This window comes from Giraffa tippelskirchi, chromosome 6 (assembly GCF_054371585.1).
Source record: "Giraffa tippelskirchi isolate mGirTip1 chromosome 6, T2T-mGirTip1v1.2.pri, whole genome shotgun sequence".
In the NCBI taxonomy this organism is placed as follows: Eukaryota; Metazoa; Chordata; class Mammalia; order Artiodactyla; family Giraffidae; genus Giraffa; species Giraffa tippelskirchi.
In genome coordinates this window covers 5508512-5527278 of record NC_137280.1, presented here as the reverse complement: position 1 = coordinate 5527278, position 18767 = coordinate 5508512, and the positions used below count along the sequence as shown (strand labels likewise).

The following is an 18767-nucleotide window of genomic DNA, read 5'->3' as shown; positions in this document are numbered from 1 at the left end:
GGTCATCTCACACTAAATATATTAATACCTTTTCCCTCTGACAATCCCATCACCAATTTCATTCACTTATTCTCCTTTCACATGCTAGTATATGATGGTTAATTTTGTATGTCAACTTGACGAAGCTAAAGGTTGCCCAGATAGTTGATAAAGCATTATTTCTGGGTGTGTTTGCAAGGATATTTGTGGAAGAAATCAGCATTTGAATCAGAGATGGAATAAGGAAGATCACCCTCACCAATGTAGGAGGAATCACCCGATCCACTGAGGGCCTGAACAGAACAAAAAGGCAAAGAAAGGGCAAATTCACCCTCTCAGCTTGAGCTAGCACATCTGCCTTCTGCCCTCAGGCATCAGAGCTCATGGTTCTGGACATTCAGACCCAGACTTGGACTTCCACCAGCAGCTCCTCTTTCTGCTTTCTCAGGCCCTTGGACCCAGACTGAATTGTACCACCAGCTTGCTGGTCTCCAGCTTGTATATGGCAGACGGTGGGACTTCTCAGTCTCCATAACCACGTGGGCCAATGCCCATAATAAATCTCCTTTTATATATACATCCGTGTGTATGTGTGTGTGTGTGTGTGTGTGTGTGTGTGTGTGCGCGCGCGCGCACCCTAGTTTTTTCTGTTTCTCTGGAAAACCTTGAGTAATAAAATTTATTATACTTATTGCTACTTGTTACAGTTACATACCCCAAATTAGGGTTTAAAACTTCTCAGCCAGGAGTTTTACCTAATTACACCTTCATAATTGAACGTCAGGAGCCTATAAACACCTGTTTCTCACTAAAGATAATCAGACACCTATAATAGGTGCTAAAGATGCTCTTGCTTCCCAAAAGAGAGATTAAGTATCTTGCTCAGAAATATACTCAATAAATAGCAAAGTTCAATTATAGTTCAATTTTTTAAATTTTAATTAAACATTATAAAGAAATAAATGGTAGAGTTATCCAGTTCCAAAATCTGTACTCTTTCCACAAAACCATATCATGCTTTAATCTTTTTCCTTTTGCCCTGCTGAATACATAATAGGCACTCAATAAATGCTTATGTGATTGGAGTAAACATCTAAAAGGTCTTTAAGTTCTTGTTTAAGGTCCCAGCAAACAGAGGCAGACCTGGAATTAGAATCCATTCCATTGTTTTCCAAGCTGTTGCTCTATTCACTAGTTTTGACCTGGGGACACTTACCATTAACCTCAGCTGTTCACTCTCCAGCATGTGCTCTTTCTGAAATTCTGTGGGCTTGGAAATATTTAGAGATCTTCTTACTAAGCTATTTAATGAGTGAAACTTTCCATTGGTGGAATGCTGGAGAAGCATTTTGTGGACAGAAGGAAAAAAAAGATGCTATTTTAAACATTGCTGAGAGAGTTTGGGCAAAATCCATCTGGCAGGCAGACTATTTCTTCCATTCAAAAACTCATCAAGCGCTCCAAACGTGTAACCTGTAGGCAAGTTTAATTAAAGCTTGAGAAATCTCAAAATAACTTGACATTTAAATATGTTATTTTCTGTTCTGTCTCATAGTCTGACACACACAGAGACAATCTCAGGTCCACATTAAGCCCCTCAATGCCATCTAGCCCTGCCTCACCACTCGGTTACTCTATTCCAAGGAGATGGGACTATGAATGAAATAGGCTCATCCAGTCACTGTCCTTTAAATGTTAACGTCCATTTCATAGATAGGTAGGAAAACAGATGATAAATAGGTGAATGATAGAGTAAAATTTGTTTCTCTTCCTCAAAAAAAAAAAAAAGAAAGAAATTGAAGGCAGAGCTTGTCTTGGGGAGAACCTCAAGAAAGGACTAAAAAGTAAATAGGGTTTTTTTGGCCATGGAGGAACAAATTTTAAGTTTTTAATGTGAAATCTTGAGCAAAATAAGTAGGCATTAACATGGTCAACATGTGTGGATTCCAAGGAAATAGTTTCCATCTTGGAGGTAAAGCCATTTAAATGACCTGAATAGTCTTGGACTCAAATTTAACATGAAGTGCAGGCAAGAATCTCTGATGCCTTATGGTGGCCGAACAGTAAGGTTTTCTCCCCTCTTTTTTTTTTTTTTGCCTTCTCTAGTTTTAATTGAGCATTTTATATAATTCTGTTTTTCACTTAGCATATCTATTATGATTCACTGCAAAAAAATTTCAATGTTTACAGTACACATTTTAAACTAAGTTTACCTTCACATTTATACTACACCACTATCACACGTTACTTCATGGCAAATCACTTCATGGCAAATAGATGGGGAAACAATGGAAATATTGACAGACTTTATTTTCCTTGGCTTCCCTGGTGGCTCAGAGGTTAAAGCGTCTGCCTCCAATGCGGGAGACCCAGGTTTGATCCCTGGGTCGGGAAGATCCCCTGGAGAAGGAAATGGCAACCCACTCCAGTATTCTTGCCTGGAGAATCCTATGGACGGAGGAGCCTGGTGGGCCACAGTCCACGGGGTCGCAAAGAGTCAGACACGACTGAGTGACTTCACTTTCACTTATTTTCCTTGGGCTCCAAAATCACTGCAGGTGGTGACTACAGCCCTGAAATTAAAAGAAGCTTACTCCTTGGAAGAAAAATTATGACCAACCTAGACAGCATATTAAAAAGCAGAGACATTGCTTTGCCAACAAAGGTCCGTCTGCTCAAGGCTATGGTTTTTCCACTAGTCATTATGTATGTGAAAGCTGAACTATAAAGAAAGCTGAGCACCAAAGAATTGATGCTTTTGAACTGTGGTGTTGGAGAAGACTCTTGAGAGTCCCTTGGACTGCAAGGAGATCCAACCATTCCATCCTAAAGGAGATCAGGCCTGGGTGTTCATTGGAAGGACTGATGTTGAAGCTGAAACTCCAATCCTTTGGCCACCTGATGCGAAGAGCTGACTCATTTGAAAAGACCCCGATACTGAGAAAGATTGAGGGCAGGAGGAGAAGGGGACGACAGAGGATGAGATGGTTGGATAGCATCACCAATTCAATGGACATGGGTTTGAGTAAACTCTGGGAGTTGGTGATGGACAGGGAGGCCTGGCGTGCTGTGGTCCATGGGGTTGCAGAGTCGGACACGACTGAGTGACTGAACTGACTGACTTAACAGGTAATCCAGGAGTCTTATAATGGCCTTCCGTATCAGCCCCGAAGACATTAATGTCAGTCATTTCACTTATCCCTATGCTCATCACCCAATACATTGCTACTTTATTTAAAGTCATACTTTAGATCAATTAAAAATAAGAAAAATAAAACTTTTATTTTACCTCTACTTATTCCTTCTCCCATGTCTTTCATTCTCTTTATAGACCTAAGTTTTTAATCTGTATCATTTTGCTTCTTCCCAAAGAAATTCTTTCAACATTTTTTAAAAGTGGTTCTGCTAATGTAAAAGTCCCTCAGTTTTGGGTTTTCTGAGAAAATCTTTGTCTCTCCTTCACTTTTGAAGAATCATTTTGCTATGCATAGAATTCTAGGTTGATGATTTTGCTCCTCTCAAGCACAATATTTCACTCCACTCTCTTCTTACCTGCATGGTTTCTAATGAAAAGTTCACCATAATTTTTATTATCATTCCTTTATAAGTAGTGTTTTCCCCTCTTAGCTCTTTTCAAGATTGTCTCTGGTTTACAGTAGTTCAAATATGCTATGCTTAGAAATGGGGTGGGGATTTATTCTGCTTGGTATTCTCTGAGCTTCCTGGAACTGTGGTTTGCTGTCTGTCATTAATTTGGGAAAGTTCTTGCTACAATTACTTCAAGTGCTTTTTTTAGTATTAGAGATTGGTAGATGCGTGTGTGTGTGTATATATATATATATATATATTATACTTTTTGAGAATGTCTCACAGTTCTTGGTGTTCTGTTTTTATTTTCATTTCTTTTTTTTCTCTTTGCATTTCAGTTCAGGAACTTTCTACACATCTCATGTAATCTTTTCTTGGCCATACTCAGTCTACTGATGAGCCCATCGAAGTCACTGTTCATTTCTGCTATAGTATTTTTGATTTCTAACATTTCCTTTCAAACCTGTCTTAGAATTTTTATCTCTCTGCTTACATTACCCATCTGTTCTCGAATGATGCCTACTTTTTCCAATAGATCCTTTAACATATTAATCATGGTTATTTTAAATTCTCTGCCTGATAATTCCAACATCTGTTTTCCATCTCAGTCTGGTTCTGATGCTTTCTTTGGCTCTTCCGGCTGTATTTCACTTGTTTTTCAGTGTGCTTTGTCGTTTTTGTTAAAAGTTGTACATGATGTAATGGGAACTGAGGCAAAAGGTTTTAGAATGAGATGTTGTATTAACCTCACTAGGAGTTGAGCTGTATTTACCATTTGCTGTAGCTGTGGGTGCTAGAACTTCTAAATGTCTCTAGTGCCCTTGTTTACATCTCCTCTGTTGACTTTGGCCTTCCTTAAGTACTCTTCGTCAGAGCAAGTCTGCATTTTGCAGCTATAATCCACTCTTTTTATATATAAGCCCCTTTAACATGGTGCTAAGGTATGGGCGAGAGCTCAGACTTTAGGATTAAATCTTAGTCTTTTAGGGCACTTATGTCCCTGGGATGCGATCTTCACAGGTCCTTCTTATCCTATTACGTAAGATAGGAAGGCTAGAAGTACCTAGGGTGAGAGAAATGCCCTTCCTGAAGTTGGATAAGACTCTGGTAATCTTTCTCCCTGGATGTAGGCCTTTGTGATGGAGAACAAATATACCCTGGGAGTTTTGTTTTGTTTTTTTTTCCTACAATGATTAATTATCCCCTTTTACTGCCAGAGCAACAAGCAGATCTTTCTTGGCTCTCAACCATGAGAATTTGCTGGAGTTTCTCAACGCCAAACCCATGAAAGTATCAGTTTCCCCCTAATTGTGGCCCTCTGAGTTTCTCATTCTCTTAATAATGTACTCTCAACCTATAGCAGTTTGTCAAAATTACCATTTAAGTGTTCCCTACCAGTTACAGCTCCAAGGGCTTCTGCCCAGATAAGCATGTCTGGCCACGACTTTCTGAAATCATCTGACTCTCCAGATTTGGGTGGCAGTTGACCTTGCAACCTCAGTTCTCTGACAGGTCTGAGAAAAGTCATTGGTTTTCAGTTTGTTCAACTTTTTGAAGTTGTAAAGACAAGAATGACAACTTCCACGCTCTTTACATGGCACAGCTGAAACTCTGCTTTAGTTTTCTAATGATTAACGGCCAGTCAGAATGTTCCATTTTCTGCAACAACAGCTGGAGAAATACACATGGTCTGATATCAATCTTCAGGCCCAAGATCCAGGCAGCTTCTCACACCTCATTGCCCCCAAAGGCAGGGCTGTGAAAGCCTGAGCGTTCCTATTGCCAGACCGCTTTCTCAGTCCTTCCCACCCCTGGAGATTGTTTTTATTAATGTGAGACTTCTTTCTCCATTTCTAAATGGTTGACTCCAGGAGACTGAATCTCAGCTAGTGTTACCATCTCACTGCAGAGCCTGTAGTGTTTTTTTTTTAACATTTGAAATGTGTTTTTTATTGTCTTGTTTTCAAAGACCAACCCTTATTTTCTAGATTACTGCTGAATGATAGAAGTTATATTCATTTGTTTCATTCAGGCCATTGTTCATTTATTTGATAACTATCATTTGGCTACTTCCAAAAGGCAAAATGCCCCAGCTATACCCTGAGAGATCTAAAACCCACAATTCTAGAACATTCCAAGTGGGAAGTGGTATGTGAGTGACCACTGCTATTGTTTCGCTAAGCCACATCCAACTCTTTGTAACCCCACAGACTGTAGCCTGCCAAGGCTCCTCTGTCCATGGAATTTTCCAGACAAGAATACTAGAAAGGGTTGCCATTTCCTTCTCCAGGGGATCTTCCCAACCCAGGTATAGAACCCATGTCTCCTGCTCGGCAGGCAGATTATTTATACTGAACCACCTGGGAAGCCCTAATGACCGTACTACAGAGCAATTTATGATACTGAGAATAATTTGATCTGGAAATTACTTACAGGAAGAGACTGAATTCGCCTAGTGTTACCGAAGCATCATTAAGATTTGCTGTCACAGCTTTATCACTCAGAGTACAGGCGAAAACCAGAATGTACACTTCAGGAAATCAACTAAGAAGACTTTAATAAAGGGATTATTGGCAGAAGTCGGGCAAAGAAAATTAAAAGAACTCTCAGAGTACCCAACCAGAGATGCTGGTACATCTCAAAGCTAGCTACAAGGGAGCTGTTTTCACAGCCAAGCCTAAAGCGAACAAGGGCGGGGCGAGTTACTAGGGCCCGGAAAGAAATCTGTGGGAGTCGTTCCTCTAGGAGATGGCCACGTGTCAGGGGCTGTGGGTTTTTGGTAGAAACTGCAGCCATTGCTAACCTAAGTCCTGGCAGGGCAAGAATGGGGGAATAAATGCTCCAAAACCACTCTCCACCTGCTTTCTGACTTCCTACTCATATTTCCCATTGGCTCAACCCAAATCAAAGTCAGACAGCAAACCCACAGTTCAGCTTCCTGGAGGGCAAAGAGGTCAGGAGGGATAAAATGTGAGTTTGGAAGAGCAAACAGAGGATTCCTAGTCCAAAGAGAGTCAGCACTTCTGGAATCTGGGAGGAAGAATCTCCCGGGCTCTGATGGCTACAAGGCCTTGGTTCGAGGCAGGAGTTAGATGCCAAACATGTTAAAAGCTGTTGTCACTTCTATTGCCACCACATCCTGATTCTCTCCACAGAATCACCTGAACTCTCACCTCCAGGGAATGACCCCGAAGCAGTATAAATGGCTCTAACATGTGGTATTTATTTTTTAAAAGATTTTGGTGGAGGGAGATAGAAAATGGTGGCAAAGACTTGCTTTTCTCTTACAGCCTTCTAGCGGCAAGAGGAGGAAACCGTAGAACTGCCAACGTGGTGGCCCATGGCTTTGCCAATCTTTTAACTCTGGACAAAAAGACCCTCCAAGAAATTCTAGTGCATTATCCAGATTCTGAAAAGCTGCTCATGAAGAAAGCCAGGTACCAGCTTTGAAATCTCATTAGAGGAAAAAAAAAAAAACAATTAGAGAGGAGTTGACTTGACTTTACACTGTGCTGATGGCGGCAATCAACTTCCTCCAGGAGAGCCACTTAATAGACTATTGTTTATGTGGTTATACATTGAAAACCTCACAGATTAGGAGAAAAGATAGTATTTCTGGTAAGTTTTTCCAGAATCCTCACAATGCTATCTAAAATGCCCTTTCTCTCCTGCCCACAGAGTGCTTCTAAAGGGCAAAGCTCCAGGCACAGGGGCAACCCCCCCAAACAAAGCACTTGCCTTTCTCTTCCCACCGAAACAAGAAACACCCAAAATGTTTAAAGCTCTTCTGGGAAGCTCTGGAAAAGCAGGTCTTGCAAGACTACTCACACTGAAGAGAGAACAAACCGCTCAGGTAATAGGACAGAGGGAAAGCAGGGCTGTAACAGAGACCACTGGACAAAATACACTCAGACAAGCTTCTACTTTAATCCCATGTCAGACACTGGGATCATCTGGATTCATCTAATGCATATAATTGCTACATTATACATAGCACTTATTATTATTTACTGTATACCCATGTATCATCACAGTTAATCCCCATGGGTTTATTATGACAATTTTAGTGTTCTGTGACTATATATATGAGAAAAAGTGAAAGGGTTAGTCGCTCAGCTGTGTCTGACTCTTTGCAACCCCATGGACTGTAGCCCGCCAAGCTCCTCTGTCCAAGGAATTCTCCAGGCAAGAACACTGAATTGGGTAGCCATTTAATCTGGACTGATTTTTGTGGGATTCTATATTCCTCAGATGGTAAAGAGTCTGCCTGCAATTCAGGAGACCCAGGTTCAGTCCTTGGGTCAGGAAGATCCCCTGGAGAAATGAACGGCAACCCACTCCAGTACTCTTGCCTGGAGAATCCCATGGACAGAGGAGCCTGGTGGGCTACAGTCCATGGGGTCACAAAGAGTCAGACACGACTGAGAGACTAAGCCCAACACAGCACGTGTATATATATGTGGCTTCTCTGGTGGCTCATTTTGTGTTTTCTGTGTTTGTGAAACTGCTTACTCACTAAAATGTGTGTGTAACCTCAAAACTAATACTTAAGGGGCTTGGGGGTCATTCACAGGCATACATGTGCAGAGTAGTGAAAAATTGAAGTTGCTGAAGGCACATGTTTCCAGCTGAATTTGAACAAGGAGACACTCTGCCTTCTTGTTTCAGCTCTCACACTGTGAATGAATGAACTTTTCATGGTCTATTTATTGTCATGTTTTTTGTATTTTTGTGCATTTCCCCCCTCCCACTATTAAAAATGGCCCTCAAACATAGTGCCAAAGTACTTTCCAAAGGGCAAAAATGCTGTGATGTGCCTTACAGAGAAACACGTGTATTAGATAAGCTTCATCCAGGCATGAATCAGAGTGTTATTGGCTGTGAGTTCAATGTAATGAATAAACCATACACATTAAATAACTTCCCTGGTGGCTGAGACGGTAAAGCGTCTGCCTACGATGTGGGAGACCCGAGTTCAATTCCTGGGTTGGGAAGATCTCCTGGAGAAGGAAATGGCAACCCACTCCAGTAGTCTTGCCTGGAAAATCCCATGGACAGAGGAGGCTGGTAGGCTACAGTCCCTGGGGTTGCAAAGAGTTGGACACGATTGAGTGACTTCACTTTCACTTATTAAATAAGGTGTTTCTAAACAGAAGTGCATGTAAAACAAGGTTATGTATTGAGCAATTGACAAAAATGTTAAAAACAGAGGCTTGTAGGATCCTAAACCTGCATTACCCCAAAGAGCAGGGTTTTCTAGTTCCGTGTTTATGGCAGCTTTATAGAACAAAACTACCATGAATAATGAGGATCAACTGTGTGTATATATATATATATATATATATATATATGTATATATATACACACACACACACATATATATACCTATAAATGCATAAGACATTTTACCAGCCATTAAACATTTTTACCAGTATTCATTTAATTACTATCACTAAGTCAGAAGTGACCTCACAGAGGGCATCACAGCCTTCATGTTATAGCTGAATAAACTGAAATCCAGATCAATTCTTTAGATAAGATCACCATCAATGACAGAGCAAAAGTTATTACTCAGAAACTCAGGTTTCAACACCTACACCAAGCTGTCCCCTAATTCCTAGAAATGTCAAGAAACTCAAATGTTTTAGCTTTTCTCTTTTTTTTTCATATTTCTTTGATTCTCATGATAAGCATATGAGGGCAGATCCTGAAAAACAGAGCAGAGATTCAGATTTTCTGAATCTAGTTATTATGTTATCTCTAAAACGGTAAGAAAGGAGTATCTGTGACTCTTTCCGAAAATTGGTAAAGCAAATATTACAAAGTCAATCACACTCAAGAGATTCAAACTTGCCTCTTCCTTTTCTACACACACAACAGGGTGATGAAGATCAGTGTACAGCAAATACCTCATTTAATTGGCAGGCAAATAATAATTTGTATAAAAGACTTACGAGGTAAACAACTCTGTAAGTCAGTGTGTTAAGTCAGGCTCTCAACTCTGTGTATGCACCTTCATACCCTGTACAAGCCTCTTTGAAACTGATCTCAAGCATCACCAGCAAAGAACATGGTATGTTTCTTAATGTGAAATTTCTACAGATGACACTAAATGCCAAAGGTTCTAAAACTATATCAAATACCCATGGGGCAAATGGAGAAGACTGTACTAGAAAGGAGACATGAATTTCTCTCTGAGATGCTCCTATGAGCTTATGCAAGAGGGAAACCATAGTTCTAGAGTATTTTTAGAGTATTTTTTGGTATTGGGCTAATACTTTTTTATTAAAAGATAAATATTTAAAACTTCATCTTCATAAAATAAATAAGTAAATACTTGAAAAGCAAAGCGTCTTGAGCACTAAGTCTAATAATTCAGAGACCACGAGGGCCAATAGGGAGCAAATTCCTTGGCAGGAACAGAAATGTAATGCACACTAACTCTAAATTCAAAGGCGACAGCTCAACCTCATTCTCCAGCACACCAGAAAACTTAGTTAAAGGATAGTCAAAGGCAGACATGATTCCCATATTACATCAGTCTTTCTCTTGATGGTGATCCTTAGGTACTGCATATTAATCAAAAGACTCCAACACCCTCAATTATGATTTCAGCACCAACCAACTCTTTCCAATAACTTTCTTCTAGAGAAAAGATGAAAACCAGGAAGAAGAGGATAAAGGAAAAGAATCTGAAGATAAAGGAGGAGAACCAGCAGAGAAACCACTTGAAACGAGTTCCATTACAGCGGAGGAAGCGCCCCAGGCAATTAGAAAGGCAGTTTTACCCAGAGGAACGACCCATCAATCACTCATCATTAGCATGGCTCCTTCTGCCGAGGCCGGGGAAGAGGTTCTGACGATCGAAGTCAAAGAAAAGGCTAAGCAATAAATACGTGATTATCTTCAGATACACTCTAGCTAGTTCCCCAAGAGATCATAGCCAGCATGCGAGTTTAAACTAATGACAGGAAAAGACCTTGCCGGCACTCTTGAGAAACCATAGGCAAATCTCTAGCTTAGTTTCTAGGGCTTATCTGAGAGTGTGATCTTCTGCAGTGGCAATAAGAAGATTATTTAAAAAAAAAAAAAAAAATCCCTATTCTCCGTTGTTATTAGCTTTGTGCAATTGGTATTCTCCTAATGGTACCTAGAAGGTTATTTTTCTTCTGTTCCTTCTTGATGATGTTTCTTCCCTCCGTTTTGATTAGGTTGTTCTTAGCTCTGAAATGATTCACTAGGTTTTTCTCTTAATTGTGTGTGTGTGTGTGTTAAAGTCTTGCATTGCACTGTTAGTCTTGGTTAAATGTTCTATACGTATGACTATTATCCTTTGCTTGAGGAGTATGAGATTTTAATAAAATGTAAAAAATCAAGTGATTTTTATCCAAGCCAGGGTGATAAGTCAGTCAAGCATCAGATCAACCCAGCAGGTGGGATTAAAGGAAGCAATCATTATGAACTCAGTGGTTATAAAACCCACCTTGCAAAGGACTCCTCTGAAGAGCACAGCTGGTCAGCAATACTAACGATAGTGAAAGTGAGAGTGTTAGTTGTGTACCACTCTTTTCAACCCCATGGACTGTAGCCGGCCAGGTTCCTCTCTCTGTGGGATTCTCCAGGCAGAATACTGAAGTGGGTTGCCATTCCCTTCTCCAGGGTATCTTCCCGACCCTGGAATTGAACCCAGGTCTCCTGCACTGCAGGCAGATTCTTTACCGTCTGAGCCACCAGGCAAGCCCAAACCCACAAGCAAAATCACATTGCAGCAACATGTTGGAAAAGCTATATCCTTTCCTAAAGACACAAGCTTTAATATTTTCCATCATATCAACTTAAAAGTCTCATCTGGCTCAACAGACTCAAACAGGAGAAATCAGATTGTCCCCATCTTCCAGGAGGCTAAAGGGACATTTCTCAGATATTTGCAGGCATTTGCTTCAGAAGGTGCCAAATTTGAGCTTCTTGTTTTCAGCTTTAGTAAAAACTGATGAGGTTAGGAAGGCAGACTGTACACATGTCAGATTGACATATCCCTGCAATTTCCGGAAACTACATGTACAGCTGTTTACAAAATCTCCGAGTTAGTTAAGTGCACTTTAGGAAGTTGTCCTCATGAATCAGCTAGCATTAGCATAATTACCAAAGTCTCATGCTGTGAGGAGGCTAAAAAAGCCAGGCTGCTATCGGAAGTAATAATACATATAGAATTCCATTCTAATAAATGCCATTAGTGTATAACATTAAGTTCAGTATAATAAGGCTGTTTCCAAGTCTCAGAAGATGGTCACTGTAACAGCACTTTTCTGAAAATGTTTTAACAAATTATATTAGCCAAAAAACGTACAACACAGATGCATTCAGCAAACCATGTATAAAGTAATCACTAGAATAAAATGTATCATTTAGTACTCACCATTTTTATATGCAAAAATGTTAAGAGTATCACAGAGACATGACAAATTTTACAAAAGGTTGGGTGGTGTTTTTCCAGAGTTAAGCAAACAGAGAGAAATTGTTAAATAGTGCTTACTTGATAAATGGGAGTTTGTTGTGGAGAGTGTTACAAGATCCAGAAAAAAAAGGTAAAAATAGGACCTCTAAAAAGTCTGATAATAGGGAAAAAATAAATGTGAAAAGTCCTGAGCTTGTGAATAATATGTTCTCCCATTATATTCTATAAAGAAAGTAAAATTAACCTCCATTGCAATTTATGCTCTTCCCCTGTCATTTATTTTCTCTCCCAAACTATCCTTTTTTAGATAATATCTTCATTCTACCAGTCTCTCAGACTCAAATCTAAGAATAATTAGTAATTCTTCCATTGCTTATTTAGTGCACCAAATCCTGTCTCTTTCTTAAATCTTATTAATTTCCCTTTCTTTTTCAACTTCAATGCTAACAATTCAGTTCATATTTGCTGTTCAATTCAAATAAATAATCACTTTTTACCAACTATCCAGTTTAATCACTTTATCTTTCTCAGTCCTTCCGCCATGGCTAAAGTCAGACCTTTCTAAAATACAACTATCTTAGACCAGGTGGGCTGCTGTAATAAAAGCACCACATACGGCGTAGCTTATGAACAACACAGTGTTCTTCTCACAGGTCTGGAGGCTGGAAGTGCAGGATCGAAGCCCAACATGGTTCTTAGCAGCCTCCTTCTCACTGTGTCTTTACATGCCTGAATGGGCAAGGGATCCCTCCAGAGTCTCTTTAATGGAGGCACTAATCCTATTCATAGGGTTTGTGGAAGTGACAAATAGTTCCAAGAGATTAGATCTGAAGAATTATGGACAGAGCTTCATAATATTGTATAGGAGACAGTGATCAAAACCATCCCCGGGGGGGGGGGGGAAATGCAAAAAGGCAAAATGGTTGTGTGAGGAGGCCTTACAAATAGCTGAGAAGAGAAGAGAAGTGAAAGGCAAAGGAGAAATGGAAAGATACACCCATCGGAATGCAGAGTTCCAAAGAATAGCAAGGAGAGATAAGAAAGCCTTCCTACATGAACAACGCAAAGAAACAGAGGAAATCAATAGAGTGGGAAAGACTAGAGATCTCTTCAAGAAAATTAGAGATACCAAGGGAACATTTCATGCAAAGATGGGCTCAATAAAGGACAGAAACGGTACGGACCTATCAGAAGCAGAAGATATTAAGAAGAGGTGGCAAGAATACACAGAAGAACTATACAAAAAAGATCTTCATGACCTGGATAACCATGATGGTTTAATCACTCACTTAGAGTCAGACATCCTGGAGTGCGAAGTCAAATGGGCTTTAGGAAGCATCACTACGAACAAAGCTAGTTGAGGTGATGGAATTCCAGCTGAGCTATTTCAAATCCTAAAAGTTGATGTTGTTAACCTGCTGCACTCAATATGCCAGCAAATTTGGGAAACTTAGCAGTGGCCACAGGACTAGAAAAGGTCAGTTTTCATTCCAGTCCCAAAGAAGGAGAATGACAAAGAATGTTCAGACTACCATACAATTGCACTCATTTCACATGCTAACAAGGTCATGCTCAAAATCCTCCAAGCTAGGCTTCAACAGTTCATGAATTGAGAACTTCCAGATGCTCAAACTGGATTTAGAAAAGGCAGAGGAACCCGAGGTCAAATTGCCAACATCCACTGGATCATAGAAAAAGCAAGAGAATCTCAGAAAAACATCTACTTCTGCTTCATTGATTACACTAAAGCCTTTGACTGTGTGGATCACAATAAACTGTGGGAAACTCTTAAACAGATGGGAATACCAGACCAATTTACCTGTCTCCTGAGAAACCTGTATGCAGGTCAAGAAGCAACAGTTAGAACTTAACATGAAACAACAAGCTGGTTAAAAACTGGGAAAGGAGTACGCCAAGGCTGTGTACTGTCACCCTGCTTATTTAACGTATATGCAGAGTACATCATGCAAAATGCTGGGCTGGATGAATCACAAGCTGGAATCATGATTGCTGGGAGAAATATCAACAACCTCAGATATGCAGATGACACCACCCTTATGGTAGAAAGGGAAAAAGAACTAAAGAGCCTCTTGATGAAAGTGAAAGAGGAGAGTGAAAAAGCTGCCTTAAAACTCAACATTCAAAAAACTAAGATCATGGCATCCAGTCCCATCACTTCTTGGCAATAGACAGGGAAACAAGGGAAACAGTGACAGACTTTATTTTTTTGGTCTCTAAAATCACTGCGGATGGTGACTGCAGCCCTGAAATTAAAAGATGCTTGCTCCTTGGAAGAAAAGCTATGACAAATCTAGGCAGCGTATTAAAAAGCAGAGACATTACTGTGCCAACAAAGGTCCATCTAGTCAAAGCTATGGTTTTTCCAGTGGTCATGTATGGATGTGAGAGTTGGACTAGAAAGAAAGCTGAGTGCTGATGAATTGATGCTTTTGAACTGTGGTGTTGGAGAAGACTCTTGAGAGTCCCTTGGACAGCAAGGAGATCCAACCAGTCCATCCTAAAGGAGATCAGTCCTGGGTGTTCATTGGAGGGGCTGACGTTGAAGCTGAAACTCCAATACTTCGGCCACCTAATGCGAAGAGCTGACTCATTTGAGAAGTCCCTGATGCTGGGAAAGATTGAGGGCAGGAGGAGAAGGGGACAACAGAGGATGAAATGGTTGGGTGGCATCCTCGACTCGATGGACATGAGTTTGAGTAAACTCCGTAATGGTCAGGGAGGCCTGACGTGCTGCAGTCCGTGGGGTTGCAAAGAGTCGAGCATGACTGAACTACTAAACTAAAAGTGAATGGAATCCCCAAATGAAGTGTGGTGTTCTTCCACCCAGTGCTGAGGCCAGGACCAGCCTCCTCGATTCTGCCTTGATCACTCTGCCAGGCCTCGGAGTTACTGCTGAGATTTCTGCTCAAAAATATCCAGCTTTTCAAGGCATGGAGCCCTCCAGGTCTCATTCTTCCATACTCTTTCCGCTTCTCTCAGCTGAGAATTTATAAATACCCAGGAAGTGCTCATTCAGGCTTTCTCTTTCTTACCCAGATCCCCTCAAGAAGTAGGGTGTATCTTCCAATATTCTACACTTGATTTCAAGTAACACTAAGTCTCACTGCTGCTGACCATGTCTTCCAAGTGCTACGGGCGTAGAACACCCCCCCAACCTGGTCCCCAAACTCCCCATGGGCGTGCTCTCTCCTGCCAGTTCCCCACACTCGTGCCGCAGCCCCGGTTCCATTTGCTCAGTACTACAGGTCACCACCGACATGCTTCCCTGCAGGACCTTCTTCTTCTTCCACCATCTCCTTGCCTACACAGTATGCTCTCCAGGGAATGCAAACTCAATCTAGCATTGCATGCATGCATGCTAAGTCGCTTCAGTCATGTCCCACTCTTTGCAACCCTATGGACTGTAGCCCACCAGGCTCCTCTGTCCGTAGGATTCTCCAGGCAAGAATACTGGAGTGGGTTGCCTCATTAACTTGCCCTTGATCGTTATGAGTACAAAGATTTCCTGTGTTAGGATATTGGAAAGGGCTCACCACACTCCACAGAGCATACTCATACTTCATAGGGATTTTATCTAAAGGTAATGGATACCACGCAGAAAAAGAAAAGTTACCCAGGCAAGCACTGGAAGGTCTGACTAAACTTCCATGAACACACCCCTAATGTCCTTAGTCCCACAAGGACCTGATCACGTCTGTTTTAGGACTGAACTACCCACATCTATGTAAGGAACCTAAGCTTCAGGAGAGTTCAAAGCTGAGGTTCCCAATGGGGATCTTATATCCCTGGAGCCACATATACAAGGCAGGCTGACTAGCCAGTGAGATCACTAGAAAACTTTCAGTGAAAACTGATTCTGGCAGTCACTCGTGGAGTGCGGCACTTTAAATACCACCTTATAAATCCCACCACCCTTTTCTTGACCAAGAGTCAAAACCCAGACATCCAGTGGTCCCCAGAGATAAAAACTGAGCTTTCCTCTGTTTCTTTTTCTTCTATTACTGCTAAGCCAACTGTCTCTCTTCTCTGGACCCGTGAGAGCCCATGATCATTTGACTAGTTGACAAGTAGCAGTTGACTAACTGGCTAATTGGTGATGCAGAAATATATGAACATTCTCTCCCCACCCCCACCAGAATCTTACCTCAGTGATCAGTCGCCAAAGGTGTAATGCAAAATGCTGGTTAAAAGGAAGATATCCTGAAAAGGTCTTCAGAGGAGGAACTAGAAAGTGGGAAGCCACTCAACAGGAGTTCTACCCTTTATGAACATTACATGGCCAAAGACGCAATGTCTTTTTGCAAAAGTGAATTTTTTTCCCCTGGGCCCAAGTGTATTTATCAAGCAATTTCCTCTGATTTCTTGAAGTCATCCTCAAGCGTTATTGGCTCAAAATTAATTACAAAAAATATCTCTTACCTTACCTTACATCTGTGGCCTTTAAAACTCAGCACAGCCTTTTACCTCGTTGCAGCCGAGAAAGCAACATGGGTCACCAGCAGCTCTACTGGAGCCATCCGAGAAAATTCGGTCAGGGTTCTCGCTCTTGCCGGGTCTGCTCAAACCGGCACGGTCTGATCCGGAAATACGGCCTCAATATGTGCCGCCAGTGTTTCCGCCAGTATGCGAAGGACATCGGCTTCATTAAGTTGGACTAACTGAACTTCCTTAGATGGTTCATCCAGCACATCAACCTTAGGCGGAGATAATACTAGTTCTTTGTATATAAAATAAAAGTTTAAAAACTGCAAAAAAAAAAAAAAAAAAAAAAACCAAAAAAACTCAGCACAGTCTATGAGCTTTCTCCTAGTTTTAAAAACATGCCTAGCTCCCCTTCGCATTGTTAGACTAGATCAGTTTCCTTGGCTCACTAAATTTAAGGACTTAAAATAACAATTGTTGCTGCAAAGGGGGTAAATACAGAGAAGGGAAGGATTTGGGCCATTTTTGCAATCTGTCATCCAGGTAGATTGCCCAAAAAAATAGAGAACACCCAGTTAGTGAATAATTTTTTAGTATAGGTATGTCCCATGTCAAATTTAGGATATGTCTATACCAAAAAATTATTCTTTGTTTACCTGAAATTCAGAGTTAACTTGATGTCAAATTAAACTTGTATTTTTGTTTGCTAAATCTGGCAACCCTACACACAGACCATGTCAAAGATAAAAAAACCTTTATTTAAAATAGAACGAGAACTTTGAACTTGAAATCATTTTTTAAATGTACAACTATACTGCATGTTGTATTAAAATAAGCTAAAATCTCCAAGTACATCCACAGGAGAGGAGCAACTTGGTCCCCTCCACAGTCTAGGAAACATCTCGGCTTAACTGGTATTAATTAACCCTAAAATAAAACATAACATACTATGTTTCATTTCAGTTATGCATTACATGAAAAATGCCATATAGGATGCTAACAAGAGAAGCGTCTATGCTGCTGCTGCTGCTGCTGCTAAGTCGCTTCAGTCGTGTCGGACTTGGTGCGACCCCATAGTTTGGACCTATTCTATTCTAAAAATAATTCTTTTACCTACCTAGGAGGAATTTTTAAAAATCTTCAGAAGATATTAATCATTATGCTGTCCTGAAATTGATTATGTCTAATCAGACAAAAGATACTTGAAGTTCATGTTTTAAGCACCTTACCCATGCACACTATAGTAAAATCTGATGATTTCCTCTATGAGTTTTTACAACTGGCAGTATTTTTCCTACCATAACTTTTGTGACTAGAATGGTGACATTGCAAAGGTCAAATAAACGTGAATCATTAAGAAATACAAGCTGACATTTCTAGACAATAACTCTCTCATATGAGGAAAGAGAGGTGTACCTGAAAGGTCACAGGCCCTTCCTGTCCTTTGCTCCTCTGATTATCTCTGCCCACTACACACAATTCTGCTGCAAGTTTACTAAAACTTCCTGTGCTGAGACTCCTGTGTAAAACAGAATTCAGCACACACTGCATGCTGAGTGCTACTAAACAGGCTCATGATGTTGTTTCTTGAACCCAGATTTAAATAAACCAAGTTGCGTTGTTTATTCCAAAACCTCAGACTTGAAAAGAAATTGAGAGATTCCTACTCCATGCTGCTGTTATACAGAACACAAAACAAAATCTAGGGTCACATCAGATGTGTGTGTGATGGCAAAATCCAAGAAAAAAGATACCACATCGTTTTTCAAACAGTAAGATGATGGACAAGCTTGATAAAAGTAACATCCACCCGAAGAAGGACTTTTTGAAATAAACAAGTGCATTTCCTGAGATTTCACAGAGCAAAATGGTGGTTAAGTCTGCCATTTTAGGACCATATTTATACTCCAAATTTGACAGGAAACTTTCAAATTTATCTTGTCCTTCAGAAATGGACTAACTACAGATTTCACTAAACTAGGAATGTGAAAGATGAATACAGCTGCAATTTTGATATGCCATTTGTAAAAGTGAGTAAAGAGATTCAAGTATGAAATAAAAGGGTTATTATAAGCACATGTTCATTTCCCTGTACTAATAATGTTTCCAACTCACCCTACTTTCTGACTTCAACCAATGGACAATGTCTATTTATTTGTCTGGAGTCTCTTCTTTACACGATAAAACTCTATGTAACCATCAAATCCGAGATGAAATGCCAAACCACCCATGAAGTTCTTCCAGATCTCCCCATTGTTCTAACTGATACTCAGATTGAGAAGAAAATCTCCCCACTCTAAAC

At 40.5% G+C, this 18767-nt stretch overlaps 2 protein-coding genes across 2 annotated transcripts in view; both read left to right on the top strand.

Moving 5' to 3' along the window:
- CNGB3 (cyclic nucleotide gated channel subunit beta 3) overlaps positions 1–10663 on the top strand; it is a 157643-nt gene extending 146980 nt beyond the window's left edge. Inside the window, exons 16-18 of the mRNA XM_081496818.1 lie at positions 6858–7004; positions 7246–7420; positions 10217–10663. Coding sequence (XP_081352944.1) covers positions 6858–7004; positions 7246–7420; positions 10217–10459 — 565 coding nt within the window. The 3' untranslated portion in view covers positions 10460–10663. The remainder of the gene's footprint in view (positions 1–6857; positions 7005–7245; positions 7421–10216) is intronic.
- Positions 10664–16473: 5810 nt separating this feature from the next.
- On the top strand, positions 16474–16708 carry LOC145508985 (small ribosomal subunit protein uS14). Its single transcript, XM_081496833.1, has one exon. The coding sequence runs from the start codon at positions 16531–16533 to the stop codon at positions 16699–16701; it is 171 nt and encodes a 56-aa protein (XP_081352959.1). The 5' UTR covers positions 16474–16530; the 3' UTR covers positions 16702–16708.
- Positions 16709–18767: the final 2059 nt, after the last annotated feature.

Coding starts and splice junctions, on each gene's coding strand:
- LOC145508985 (XM_081496833.1), top strand. CDS start 16,531: ATGGGTCACCAGCAGCTCTACTGGAGCCATCCGAGAAAATTCGGTCAG.